Below are 15,387 nucleotides of genomic sequence, written 5' to 3' on the forward strand. Positions count from 1 at the left end.
ATGCTTGTTATCCACATTTTATACATGTGAGTACAGACATCTAAGCCCATGGGTTTTATTGCTTGCTTTCTTGAATTTTGTTTTGTGCTGATTTCTGGGCATCTCTTGTGCTATTCTTACATTGTGGTGGATAGATGTAGTTTTTCCCTTTCCTCCTTTCTTTTCAGCTTAAATCCTGTAATGGTAATTTAAATTTGAAGATCTTTCCCACCCATTAATAGGCTTGCTTACCTCACAGGAAGGCTAAGTCACATGTGGTGGGAGGAGCTTGCTGAGAGCAAAAGGAAAGTGTGTCACAGGAAATGCTCAGAGAGCAGTTAGAACTGAGGGAGAGAGCAGACGCAGGTGTGCTAGCTGTGCTGTGAGTGTGTTTGTGCAAAGGCCCCAGCAGGCGGGCGGATGGCTTTGGGATGGAGTGGTTCTCTGCTGTGATATTGTGTATTGAATTTTTTGCTGCTATGATGGATTGGGCTTGTTGGTTTTGGGATCTGGTTCTCTGGTGTCTGAATAAATGGTTTACTTCTACCTTTTATACAGAGAGTCTCCTATTTTGTGATACAGAACTACATAGGCATATTGACAATTATCATCTATGTTGTGATTATTGCCTTACTAATACAAATTTCCTTTAAACGGATTTGTAAGAATGCAGGCAAATAGTTTTACCAGGCTTTTCTCCATCCTTGGCCAAATGCTTATTACTCCCGTATTATAAGTTATGGTCCAGGAACCCAAGTCTCATTCTCAGATGCCATCTTCTTAACCAGATCTTATTTCTTAAATGTCTTTCTCCTTAAAGCCCATACTTTTGATTAGCAACAGTGACAAAAACATTGCACGCACCGCCAAGACCTTTAGCCCCTTGTTTAAGACTTGACGATCCTAATAATTTAATTGTAATCTCAAATTGTTCTCTGTCACAAAGCCACTCTCTTAGCAATATTTTTTTTGGTAATACTATAAGGCCACAAATTGGGGAACAGTCTAATCTCAAAAGAATTAAAGAAATTTATAACTCAGAGAGCAATACAGTGATGCATACTACTGTAAGTGTAAGCAAAGTGGATTTTTGTTATTATTTCTTGGAGTTCAGTTTCCCAGGATCCATGGCCATAATAAGCTCCTGTTCCCAGGTATTTTGCCTCGCCAATGAGGTACTGAGTGGCTTTGGTACCTTGTGGCTCTGAGCTTATGTATTTTGGGAATTGATCTTTGGCCTGGGAGGCTTGCTCATGGGAAGAATCATTGATTTCCTGGATGGGACTCTGGGTAGCCACTGTTAAGGAGCCCTCCCCCCCCCCCCCGCCAGCTACTCAGATATCAGTGCTCTCCTGGTCTGGTGATGTATGTAAATGGTAAAGTGTGTAGCAAGATTACGGGACAGTTGGAGCCCTGTCTATTGGATCTCTGTGCTAATTTCTCTATGTTTCTCTGCTTGTTAGGAATTGATTTTCTCCACTTTCAGGGTGCTGACCCTTTCCCCCTGAATTAGTGAATGATATTAGTCTTCCTTGGGTATTCACTTCTTTACCTTTAATTAAAGTAAGATGATTATTAACCCCTTTGGAGCTGTCTTTCCTTTATAAAAGCAGATCGAGAATCTGTGCTAGCTGCCTACCCTGTGTGCTAGTATGGTTGCTAATACAACCAGGCAGAAGCAGGCTAAAGAAATGTTACCAAGTATGATGTGCTTGCAGAAAGTGGCATAAAAGAGATTACAGAGCATATGTATGACCATAAAATATATATGGGTCTGTCAGGTAGTGAGAATGGACAACAAGCATTCCAAAAATACTTATAGGACAGAAGGAAAACCTCCCTTGCATCTTAGTATATTCTTTATGGAGGGCTTATGGGAAAACTTGGCCAAGGTTGATTGACAAGGTCAAAAGGAGAAATGAAGTCACGGCTTGTTGAAAATATCACATTAAATATGGTACCTAAATTATCACAGCTTCAATTTTTGTGTCCTTTGTTCTACCTCATTGTCATAGGTAACTAAAAGTCATTAAATCATCTTTCTTTTAAAAAAAATCTCTTTTCTATCCCTTTATTGATTTTCATTTTTTTCTCTAAATTCTTAGTTTTTTCTCCACATCTAGTAAGGGCCAGGTTGGCATTTGCCATGTAAGGCAGTTGGTAGTCTTCCAGGGTGATAGCTGAGGTATCTCCTTGCCCGGCACCAGAATGAGTTGATTGCCAGAAGCCAGAACTTGTCTGGAACAATCCAGAAGCAAAAACAAAAATTAAAAGTGTGAGCCAAAGCAACCATTTGGCAAATGGAAAACAAAACATGTCGAGAGAAGGGAGTCTTAGTAGTTGAAAAGGGCCAATATGTTAGTCCCATCTTGTTAGGAACTTGTCTAGAATGTTAAGATAAAGGTCAGGGTTCTAGGCCTATTTCCCTCCCTATGCACTCTCTGCTGGACTATTGTTATGAATACTGTCAGCTTGCTTCCCTTACTCTCTAGAATGGGAGAGGGGAGAAGTAAAGTATATTAGGGTCAATAGACATACCATCATTCATCAAATATCAAGACCAGAATGGGACACAGTTCTCTAGAGTATGAGATTCATGGAGGAACTACTTCATGATGTCTATATAAAATCATAGAAATGCAGTCATATCACTGACAACAATATGAAACCTAATTTTTAAAAAGGCAAGATGAGCTTTTACTCTGACCAAAAGGATAAATTTCTAAGCAACGTTCAGTTGAAAATACAATTTAGAAAAGCATTTTTCTAAATCTTCCAATGATTAAATTATACTCTCAAGAGAGCTAATAATGGAAGCTAAATCCACTTACCCAGTTCAGGAGAAATCGCTATGTTATTTGTGGCTTTAATATCCTGATCTAACTTATTCTCAACATTGTTGGTTTTTAACTGTGGCCTTATTTGCTTTGGGAAGTTGGAAAAATTGGAAGAGAATTTTGTAGGAAATGTCTGATGCGGTCCAACACTCTGGAGGGGCATATTCCTGAAAAGTTGGTTCACTTCGACATAATTTAAATAAATAAAGAGCAACACAGTGCAGATCAAAGATGTAAACATGCACCCATGGCCAAAGTGGTGAGTCTTAATATTTTTCATTGTAATTTCAATTTCCTGAAAGAGAAGGAAAGAAAAGTTTTTTAGATGCTTAAATGTGCTTTTAGATAAATCATTAGACTCCAATTCAATATTTAAAAAAAACAGCATTCTTTTGAAGCCAAATGAAAAAAACAACAGTGGTCCCAGAAAGTAAAAATAAAGCAAAACTGCCTAGCAGAGAAGTGGTGGCCTGCGGACAGAATGTTGCATACGTACGCTATCAGACATAGCTGGTACATCAGATGTTTTGCTTGGCTATTTCTCTTTGTTACAAGAGAAAGTTCAATTTCAGGGGGTATTGTGTGGGTGTTGTACATCCAGAAATGACTGTGATATAGATACTGAAGGCACCAATGGAACTTATTTAAAAACACATACACATGCACTTTTACATCAGTATCCTTTTGAAACCAAGTGTTACCATGTAACATTTACAAACCGGAAGGCTATTTTTGTTTCTACCTAAATCATTTTTTCTTTCTTTCCATCTATCAATCTATCGATCTATTTATCTACACACACATACACCTATGGCATCTCCTATGATCAAGGCACTATATAAAGCTCCACAAAGGATATAAAGATTATCAAGAGCCCCCCGGGGGTTTTACGTTCTAGATGCATAAGACAACTACACAAAAGCCTGAGTTCCCCTCAATACAGCCCCTCCCCCCCTTCAGCTATACCCAGGTTCATGGTTTCACAGTCAGATCTCCGCCACCAGTTACCAATATATCTCTACATACCAGACCATGTCATGTGACAGATTAATTCAGAGCAAAATGCATGTAATAAAACAAAATTCCAAGGTAATAATAAATTGAATTAATCACATTTGTTCCACGAACATATTAAGTGCTCATGGCAGCCATTCCCAAATGGCTCTTACCTTCATACGTGTCCCAGAAGCACTAGTCCAAAGATTCTTAGCTGTTTTTTGTGTCATGGACAATTGCAATTTTGGCAATCTAGTAAAGTCTATGGACCTTTTCTTAGAATAATGTTTTTAAAATTACACGGGAAAGAAATTATATTGAACTACAGTTTTTGAAATATTTTTTTAAAACCCAGGTTTATGGACCCCGGGTTAAGAATCTCTGCACTAGCTTATTCTCAATGAATTTTTCTGTCTCTCTAAAGCAGCAAGAGGGAGCGCACCAATTCATTCACAGAAAGGCGCAAGGAAAACTGGCCACAGCCGCAAACTTGGGAACATTGGCTGCTCAACACAACCACTAGGGGGCATTGTAGAGATCACTTTTAATTTTTTTTTGGAACAGCCGCAGTCCAGAGGGCCTTGGCCTCTCTTGACGATGTGCTGACCTCTCTTGACACTGTAGTCATGCTGTCATGTTAGCCCCTGATGTTAGCTTGAGATGCCACTGTCCTTTTTCTTCAACTCACTTTATGATAATCTGCCTGACAAGACTCCCCAGCCTTTTAAATTGCATACATTGAAAGCTCACCCACTCAATCAGAGTACATACTGGGTGGTATTATCATATACTCCTGGTTCAACTCATTCTTTTGACTTTTCTCCCTCCTCCTCAGCAGCCTTGCCTCTATCCTGAGGGCTGCTCTTGGGATTGACGAGTCCCTAATCTGAACTGTCATTTCATGAAGGGTCCCAGCTATTTTCACTTTGCTCCAGCTCAATTCACTTTCTAGATTTTTCCCCCTCCTTTTCAGCAGCTTTGCATGGGTACCCTTCCCCCAGCCCACCTTTCCATCTTCCCTGTAGGTGTTGTCTTCCCATTAGCACGTAAACCCTTGAGGATCGGGACTGTCTTGTTTTCTTGTATTTGTATCTCCAGTGTATAGCACAGTATCTGGCAAATGGAAAGTACTTAATAAAATTCTGTTTAACTAGCTACTGTTTAGTCCATGCACAGACTTTTGGTAGCTGTAGTCCAAAGAATATTTTATTTAATAAATGAGGCTCTCTTGACCCTAAGCATTATGGGAACTTGGTTCCCACACATAGGTAAACTCCTTCCTCACAAATGTAATGAGGCTGGCAATTTGGAGTCCATTCTCAGATCATGAACAGAGGACACTGCTTGCTGCCAAACCATGTAGATAGGCTTGATGAGCCTGCTTCCAGAAGCTCATGCTAATGTATAACGGAAGAGTCTTGTTCTCAACTTCAGAGCACACATAGCTATTCTATGACTGATTCTTGTTGCTAAGCCAGAACATAGTGAAATGCAAAAGGCAGTAATCTGGTAAATCACACTCTTTCTTTCTTGGTGGTGAGTGAAGCAGTGAGAGCTGTAAGCCTCTGGGTAGGGAGACGAGACAGGTAGTAGTAGTGATGGCAGCAGCAGCCTCCTGCCATGTTAAGTCATGCCTAACACTTTGTGACTCCATTTGGAGTTTTCTTATCAAAGATACTAGAGTGGTTTGCCATTTCTTTCTCCAGCTCATTTTACAGATAAGGAAACTGAGGCAAACAGGGTTAAATGACTTGCCCAGGGTCACACAGCTAGTAAGTGTCTAAGGTTGGATTTGAACTCAGAAAGATGAGAATTCCTGACTCCAGGCCTGATACCCTATCCATTGCGCCACCTAGCTGCCCCGCAGTTTCCTGCAACCAGCTACCTGTTTTCCCACCTAGAGTGATAAGCAGTCATGAATATGGTGCCTCTGTTTCTTTTCCTCTTTGCATTTGTTCTTTTCTCCTCTTAAGTGGAATATCAGAGACAGAATAAACTATACTGCATTCTTCTAGGCTTCAAAGGTTAGGAGAATTATTAAGGGTCTAAGAACTTGAGTTTCTTCCAGGCTTTGTCAGCAGCTAGGCCAGGTGACAGGACCACACTCAGTAGTGAGAACTAAAAGAGAGGTACAGGCAGATGGCTAGTGTAACAAGAGGACCAGTGTATGCACAAAATGTCAAGGATAACAATTCCCTATGTGGAAGAGTCTGGAGAGCCTGATTCTGAGGGAGACATAGTAGTATGTAATGAATGTGCCTTGGAGAGACTTAGCAAATGTACAGATACTGTATAAGGGTTTCTGGTATGCTAACCACATAGTGAATAGTAGCTTCTTGGGAAATGGGGTGCCTTCAAAAGGCATTAGTTGCTCTCCATCTCTCTGCTGATTGAAACTCTTCTCTTGGTCTGACTTCTTTGTTCACAGTGCCTGGTGAGAGATAACACTATGGGGAGAAGCTACAGTCCTGTGAAAATGGCCCTTGATTCTTTGGCTCCCTCAGTGTTTGTGCTTTTATTTTAGGTAAATGAGATTAATTTGTTGGCCGCAACCTTGTGAGTTTGAAAGGTCAGAGAAGTAAGCCATCCAGCAGTCTGGAAATCCCGGCATTCACGGGTCTGGGATTTGATTCTATGCTAGGTTTTGCAGTCAGCTCAAGGATCAAGAAGCAAACTTTAGGACCAGGCCAGTGGTAGCTGAGATGAGGACTCAACTGTCAGCAATGTCTTATTTGGACATAAATTTGGTTGGACCAATGGCATGTAGAAACTGTGCTAAGTCTGAGCCTACTTATTTGCTCTAGAGACTGAGGTGTTAGGAAGAAGAAATGTTTGCACTTCTTCTGTTTCTGCCATATCTTCAAAGGAAATATCCCTTTGTAAAAGCCAGTTGATGTTAATTGATTAAACTGAACTGGGGTATTAGTTATTGATGACTAATCATGGGAAGAACAGATCCAGAATAAGGCTTCAGCCCATAGCATTACAAAGGAAACAAAAAAAAAAGTTTTTGCATGCAACTAGAAAATAAGATACATAGGCAATGGGATGTAGAAATTTATCTTGCCCTACAAGAAAGGAAGGGAAAAGGGGATGAGAGGGGAGAGGGGTGATAGAGGGGAGGGCTGACTGGGGAACAGGGCAACCAGAATATATGCCATCTTAGAGTGGGGAGGAGGGTAGAAATGGGGAGAAAATTTGTAATTCAAACTATTGTGAAAATCAATGCTGAAAACTAAATATGTTAAATAAATAAATTCAAATTAAAAAATAAAAAAAATTAAAAAAAAATAAAAAAAAAAGAAAGGAGACACCCAACAGACTAGGAGTATGCCTAAGACTATACAAGGAAGATGAAGTCAGCCTGGTTCTGGGATAGTAAGCCCAGAGAGCATATCTACCACAATAGGACGATTCAGAGGAAGGAAAATATATAGCATCAAGCTGAGTGTCTCAGGGAAGATTTTATGAAAGAGCTGGCACCTGAGCTGAGCATTGAAATATGAATAAATTTTTGAAAAGGGGAAGATATTCCAGATAAAAGGAACAGCATGAATAAAGGCATAGGTACAAGAAAGTGCACAGTGGGCATTAAGGAACGGTGAGTGATCCAGGTTGTCCAGAGCATAAAATATTCTGGGAGATAAGGTTATAAGAATGGGTCCACATTGAGGAGGGCCTTCAATAAATTACTTTTAAATTACATCATCAGCTCCACAATACAAACTCATTAAATAAAGGACTACTGATCAAGATAACATAATTAGCTTTGGATGAAGAAGTTTCATTTAAAACCACAGGCACATTTGTTAGTGTTCTGGCAACCACATTCAGCAAAATAGATGAGTTATGTTCATTTATGCTTGGTTGAATTCTGGTTTGTTTTTCTAACATATCACTTTTCAGAGAGAAAAATAAAAACATAATCATTAACTCATTACGGTACATGGTCTCTCTCTCTTTTTTAACCCATGAAATTCAAAGCACTTTAGTGCGGCAAGCAACATTCCCTCCTACAGCACTCTTCTATTATTAAAAATGAATAGATGACAGAAAGACACTCCCTGCCCTCAATAATGTTGTATGTCCTTCGTTCTTGAAGAGAACCACAACATCAGGGAAGTGATGCCATGACTTGCAAGTGAATTGGATTTAAGTGAGGCTGGGCTGTGCAAAGTCACCTGCCTCACCTTTTCCTCCAAAGCCATCTGGGTCCAGTGGCCAGATATAAGATCAGGACAAGTGGAGATGGCCCCTCCCTCAAAGAGCTTACATTCTAATAGGGGAAGACAACATTTTAAAGGGAGCTGAAAAGCTGGGCATGGAGTGAGGCATAGCTAATTAATAAGTATTTATTAAACGCCTAGCTTATGACATACTAAGCACTGTTCTAAGTGCCGAGGATGCAAAGAAAGACAAAAGACAGTCCATGCTCTTGAGGAGCTCACAGTCTAATGAGGGAGACAACATGAATGTAGCTGTAAAAATAAGATGTGTGTGTATGTGTGTATACGTGTGTGTGTGTGTGTGTGCACGTGTGTATGTGTTTGTGTGTGTGTGGTATAACCTGGTGATAACCAATGTAGGGAAGGCACTAGAATTAAGGGAAATCAGGGAAAGTTTCTTGTAAATGGTAGGATTATAGCTAAACCTTTGGGGAAGCTAGGGAAGCCAAGAGGCTAAGATGGGAAGGGAGAAAACTCCAGGAATGGGGGACGTACTGACAATGAAAATGCCCAGAGCCTAGAGAGGGAACAGAGGAGGGCAGTGTCATTGAGTGGAGAAGATTGGGAAGGTAGGAAAGGAGCAGGTTGCAAATGGCTTTGAATGACAGCAAGGATTTCATATTTTATAATTATAGGGAGCCACTGGAATTTATTGAATGGGGGTATGTGTAACATGGAGCAGGGGATTAGATGTATGCTTTAGGAATTCGTAAAGTGCTTAGCATAGTGTCTTGCACACTGTAGGCACTATGTAAATGCTTATTCCCTTCCCTTCTCCCTTCAGAAGCTGTTCCATTTAACAGTTGAGTGGAAAATGGATTGGAGAAGGGAGAAACTTGAGACATGGATACCAGCCAGATGGCTATCGCAATAGACCAGGTGTGAGGAAATGAGGGCCTATACCAGGGTGGTGGCAGTGTCAGAGGAAGGAAGATGAGGTATATAAGAGATGTTACAATGGTAATAGGGACAGGATGGTTTTGGGAGGCACTTACCAATGGGACAAGGGAGCCTCAGAGGCTTCTGAAGCATAATGGCAAAGTCTGCTTGAATGAAGCACATTTGGTCTGGGCCTTTTTCTTAAAATGGAGGGTCTGGGGAAAACTGACCAATGGGAGAAGGTGGCTGCAGGAAAATCAATTTATTGCTACCAGTACTTGTGATGGGGTGCTTGTGTTTGGACCCTAATTCTAACATCACATTTCCCCTTAGCCTCTGCTTGGGTGCCTGTACTTGTGGCAGAATTCAAATTTCAGAACACATCTAGTTCTCAAATATATTCTTTCCCAGGCAGCCTCTCTAGCTAAAGGGCAGTATGCCCCCAAATTATCTCTGCTTCTTCCTCAGTAAGCAGCTATGCCCAATTATAGATTGATTCAGTATGCTGATAACTGACTATATGCTGAGTATAACACGTATCCTAGACAGAGTCAAATGCATACTCCCTTACATTGATCTTGTCTAACAAGACACATGATGGAGTCCACCTGGACATTTCCAGCTAGCCCTGAACTTTTGGTGACTTAGTGATGTTTCACAGGCAAAACCACACCCCCGGATAGCCCCCATTTGGGCTATTTCCCAGTGAACTCTGGGTAAGATACCTGCACAGTAGATACAAAAAGTCCATGTTCCTTTAAGAACTGACCAACCCCTAATCACACCTTGACCACTCCCTAATCCCACCCCAACACACCTAATTGACAAATTTCATCCCTAAATCTTGTGCTTAAACTTTCCCTGTGGCCTTGTATGGTTACAGGTTCTCTAAGAACTCTTGCCTACTTTATTTACTTAAAGCATAATAAATCTTTGCCTCCTTGACTTAAAGAATGCTTGGGTCTGTGAATTCATTCCAGGCAGCCTTGCCTTGGGAATTTTGGTTTGGGATTTCTACATCCCTGGGTTCATTTCTCCCTCTATACTTCAATGTGGTAACAAGTCAGGTCAGGGAAAAAGGAAATTCCAGGCTATTTACTCTGACAAAGAGTAATTTGGTTCAATTTTATTTAACAAACATGGAATGCTTCTGATGTGCAAGACCCTGTGGTTAGCCACTAGGGATATAAAGTTGCAAAAAACCCACACATAGAGTCTCTAGCCTTAAGGAGCTTATACTCTAATGGTGGAAATACAACATGCATGCAAATAAGTGTGACACAGGTGAAATATGACAAGGACAAGAGAGAAATCCAGACAAAGTACTCTGAGAAATTCTGAGAAGAGGAGATCCCTTTTGTTTGGAGGGATCAGGGAAAGCTTCATGGAAGAGGTGATACCTGAGCTTCACTTTGAAAGAACAGGAATATCTAGTGAAGAGAGTGTGTTCTAAGCCTGAGGAACAGTTGGACACAGAGGAAGGAGAAAGCAGTTTGAGGGAAAAGCAGGTAATTCAGTTTGACTGAAATATAGAACAAGTGAAAGGGAACAGTCTGAAATAAAGCTAAAAAGGTAGTTTGGACGTAGGATTGTAGAAGATTATAAGTGCGTGGCAGAGAAGTTTGGAGTTTATCTTATAGTTTATCTGTTATGGAGGCACTGAAGGTATGGGGACAATGGAATGACAGGGTTGAGTCTGTATTCTCAACCAATGAGATGCAGTGGGACTGGATCTGTGATTTCACAGGTATAGAATTCCTCTGAAAGAAACTTACTCCCCCCATACGGATTGGCATCTTCCCTGCAAATTACAGTCTCTTACAGTTGCCTGTGGGCAGTGAGTTTGCCTTGTCCAGGGCCACACAATTAGTATGTTGGAGGCAAAATTTAAACCAAGGACTTCCTGACTCAGAGGCCTCTCAGTGAACATGGGCCACATAACAGAGTTCAAAGCATGTCGGGTTTTTTCTTTCAATGCAGTCTTATGATTAGGCCTATACTCTTCAGTATGCTGTTTTAATATCATGAATATAATCAGGGATGTGGTATACAAGTCAGAGATACCTTAAAAATTCAGAGGTTTGGGTGATTAATAGATGGACAGAAATGCCCTCACTTGCTCAGATAAAATGCATTCCATTCTGCCTTCTTAATATGTATCAACTTAATTATGTATCAACTCTTCACATAGAGGTAAGGAGGAGGTTCTTTCCATTGGGAGTCCATCCTTTTAACTCAGTTATCAAGCGTGTTTTTAAAAAATGTATTTTATTTTTAATTTATGGAATAAAACATGCATTTCCATAATGTAGCACAATAAAAAAAATGATTGCATGTGAAACTGAAAATCTATTATGCACAAATTGCTAAACCTTTCAAATATACAACAATATTATCATGTAGATTTCTTTTTTCCCCTTTTTTCTCTCCCCCCCAAGATAACTAATATTAGACATAAATAGATATATATGTAAAATTATTCTATACATACTTCTATTTATCAGTTCTTTCTCTGGAGACAGTGTCTTTCTTCATATGTCTTTTATATTTAATTTGGGTATTTATAATAAACAAAATAACATTATTCCCTGTAAGGTTAAGCAGGATGGGACTTTTTTTTACTGTTTTCTCTTTCAGAGCACTTATGTAATCAATTGCCTTTGATGAATCTGGCCTTTGTTTCTTTGATTAAATGGAGAGTCTTTGATGACCTGCTTACCTCAAGGGAAAGCCTAGTTTACATGGGTTTGAGTCGCATGTTTGTGACACCTTTTGACCCTGAACAGGCTATATAAACTCAAAGGTTAGCGTTTTGTTTGGGACTCTCACTTACTGGAAGAGTGTTGATGTGGAGACTCGGGGTAGTCGCTGGAGCTTCCAGGCTTTGAAGAAAACCCAGATGTTGCTGCATCTCTCTCTGGTAACTGTTGGTGCATGCTTGGATGGACAGCTAGAAGCTTGTCTGCTGATATGTTTATTTGCTCTGTTTATGTTGTCTCTGTTTGTAATTTCTGTTTGTATTTGCTCTGAAGTTCAGGGTGCTGGCTTTTCCTCCTGAACTAAGTGAATGATATATGTATGCTTGATTAAAGTGAGATTGTTAACCCCTTAATGTTGTTTTCCTTAGAAAAGCAGATCAAAGAACCTGTGCTGGCAGCTCTTGTTGGATCTTATACCTCAGCAGTAGCTGCAAGCAGCATTGTTGTTACATTCCCTCAAAGTTGTTCTTAAAACAATATTGCTGTTACTGAATATGATGTTCTCTTGGTTCTATTCATTTCACTCTTCATTATTTTGTGCAAATCTTTCCATGTTTTTCTAAAATCATTGAGCTCATCATTTCTTATAGCACAATAGTTTTCCATCACAATCCCAAAGACTCAACTAAAAAGTTAGTTGAAACAATTAGTAATTTTAGCAAAGTACCAAGATATAAAGTAAATCCATATAAATCATCAGCATTCCTATATATCACAAGCAAAACTCTGCAAGAATGGATAGGAAACAAATACTCCATTTAAAATAACTCTAGACAGTATAAAATACCTGGGAGTACACCTGCCGAAAAAAATCCAGGAACTATATAAACAAAATTATTTTTTAAAAAACTTTTTATACAAATAAAATCATATTGAAATTGGAGAAATATTAATTGTTCATGGGTAGGTAGGGCCAATATAATAAAAATGACAATTTTACCCAAAAGCCATCTCAATTAAATTACCAAAAAATATTTAACTGAATTAGAAAAAAATAATAACAAAATTCATTTAGAAAAACAAAATGTCAAGAATATCAAAGGAAATAATGAAAAAAATGTAAAGGAAGGAGGCTTAGCACTTCCAGATCTTAAACTATATTATAAGGTAGTAATTATCAAAACAACTAGTACTGGCTAAAAAATAAAAAGGTAGATCAATGGAATAGAGTTGACATACTCTGTTTTGAACATGATCTATCCCTTCATTAATTCTTTAGCACAAGCCACAAGATACTTCACTCCTTTAATGAGACTACATGACAAAATCCATGCCTTACGGAAATAATAGTGAAATCTCACAGACGATACACACCTTCAAGAGACACTACTCTTTAGTCCTCATTAAAGTCGAAAGATAGCACCATTGGCCTACACTGAACTTATTGCTATTCCATTAAAGAAGTTAGCTCTGGAGAATAGAGGTTCTTTCAGAAAATGGAATATTTCTTTGAATTCCAATTGATCTTTTGCTGTTCAAGAGCCTCTGAGCTTCCTGAAATTTCTCTGGAGGGTCACTGATATCCAAGCAATAATTTTCAAATGTAATTTCTGCTCTCAAATTCTGTTAAGGAGGAAGCTTGGCACAGTGGATAATGTGCTAGACTTGGAGTCTGACTAGATATGTGACCCTAGGTAAGTCACTTGATCTCTATGTTCCTCAGAGAACTCCTTAGAACTAATCTATTAAATCATAAGCAAATTGTGGTCTGCTTTGGGGAAGGAAAATTCACACTGGAGTTCTCCAAGAGATCCTTTGCCTTGTCCCATAATTTCTGCTAATAAATGTCTAGTGATCAAAGATGATTAGTATAATACTTTGCACGTAGTAGGTGCTTAATAACTTTTTTGAATTGAAATTGCCTGAGCTATAAACAGTAGGGGATGACTTTGAGGGGCAAGAAGACTTCAAGAAATGTGTATCCAATACCTGGCCCCTTAACCACTTTTGCAACCTAATTGAGACTTGAACAAGAAAACCAAGAATACACAGAATTCACATCTTAGTTCTCTCCTTTCATTGAAGACTTCCAGCATCCCTTTGGGGAACTAAATGCTAAATCAGAGGATATTGTAGTTTCAATGATACTAAATTTTTATTCTAAATATCCCTTTCTTGGTAAATTGCAGTCATCCTCTTTCAATTTTATCACTAAATTTTGTTTCTTTCCTTTTCCACCATAATTACCTGGTCTTGCCTTGTTTTCCTTCCACATTACCCTTTTCACTAAATAAATTCCAGGTTCCCCTAGTCTTCATTCCATTCTACCCATTCCTTTAAATTCTAGCTTTATTTTCTGCCACTAAAGATTCTCATCTAAATCATAGCTAACTCTGGAAAGTCTTTAATAACATTTTGGGAAGCAGTGAATAAGAATATCGCTTTGTAATCATTCAACCAGCGACTTGACTTTTCTAAAGCACTTCTGAAAACTGAGAAGGGGCGGATAAAAGACTTCTCAACAGTCATAGTAAAGATCATAAAGTCTATGCTCTAAAACACATATTTTACTCTTATGAGTGTCTCTTAGACTCACCTGAATTAGACCATTTGCTATTATTTCACACACAATTCAAACAAGCTTGGTTGCTAGTTTCTCCAACTCATGGCAGATTTAAAGCAGCAAATAAAAAGAGGAAGAGGGAAATGGAACTGCCAGAGGCAAATATATAGACACCAACAAGGAAGCAAAAGCTGACAGCAAAAGAAGACCCACAAAATGATTAGAAATAGACCCAAGAACTTTGGATACTCTGGGGCCATTTAGTAAAAGGACAAATTGCTCTCCATGCCTTGATAGTCCCTGAGGGATGTAAATTTACTATAGCACAATAAAATAATTAATGCTAGCATTAGATCTTAAATTCTCAAAAAAGCTCAAAATATTTTTAGTATCCTTCCTTTTTTTAACTAAAGACATAAAGTGCTTAATATGACTTGTCAAGATTCCCATACAAATATTTTGAAAGGTGGTGGAGTTTGGGGTTTTTTTGGTAGAGACTAAAATAATACTGAAAATTTTTCTTATGTACTTCTTTTCCCAAATTATCTGGAATACTGAATATGCCTTTTGCAATTCTTTAGCACTTCTATACCTTTCAAAATGAGAAGTCCTCAATATCAATTTAGAAGGAATTTTTCTTCCATGGGTGGAGAAATAGAGAGATAAATGAAATCCAAAAAAAAGGAGGGGCAGGGGAAATAAAACAGTCATGTTTGGTAATCTGCTTCCTTTCTAATAAACTGAAAGTTTGCCAACTGAATTTTTTTTAATCAGTATGTAAATTCTCTCCACACTAGAGAATTACCTAGGGCTTTGAGAGTTTAAGTCACTTATCCATGTGCTAGTAGCTTAGCCTCCTTGAGACTCATCTATAAAATGAGTTTACATTAGATTACCTAAGGTACCCACCTCTATGTCTATGGCCCTGCTATACGGTTCCCAAATGCATTAGGCTCAGTCTCTCCCTCTGACTCAACTGCAATGCTTCTCTGGGATGCACATACAGATGTGCTCATTCTACCTATTTTCATGAGTGTTAGTCATTTTTTTTTACCTATGTGATTTTTCCTATGAATATGATTCAATAAACTTCCTATGCATTATTATGAATTCCACAATAATTTTTTTGTAAAATAAATAGAAGCATCTCCAACAATTTTTAAGAAATCTAAAGCTATACAGAAGTTCTGTTAAAAGTGGACACACAT

General features: G+C 38.8%; 1 protein-coding gene across 1 annotated transcript in view; it reads right to left on the minus strand.

The window, feature by feature from the left end:
* Positions 1-3,096, minus strand: part of LOC118851965 (polypeptide N-acetylgalactosaminyltransferase 11-like) — a 69,518-nt gene extending 66,422 nt beyond the window's left edge. Inside the window, exon 1 of the mRNA XM_036761574.1 lies at positions 2,811-3,096. Within this exon, the coding sequence (XP_036617469.1) occupies positions 2,811-3,096 (286 nt within the window). The remainder of the gene's footprint in view (positions 1-2,810) is intronic.
* Positions 3,097-15,387: the final 12,291 nt, after the last annotated feature.

Source organism: Trichosurus vulpecula, chromosome 5 (assembly GCF_011100635.1).
Source record: "Trichosurus vulpecula isolate mTriVul1 chromosome 5, mTriVul1.pri, whole genome shotgun sequence".
NCBI classification, from domain to species: Eukaryota; Metazoa; Chordata; class Mammalia; order Diprotodontia; family Phalangeridae; genus Trichosurus; species Trichosurus vulpecula.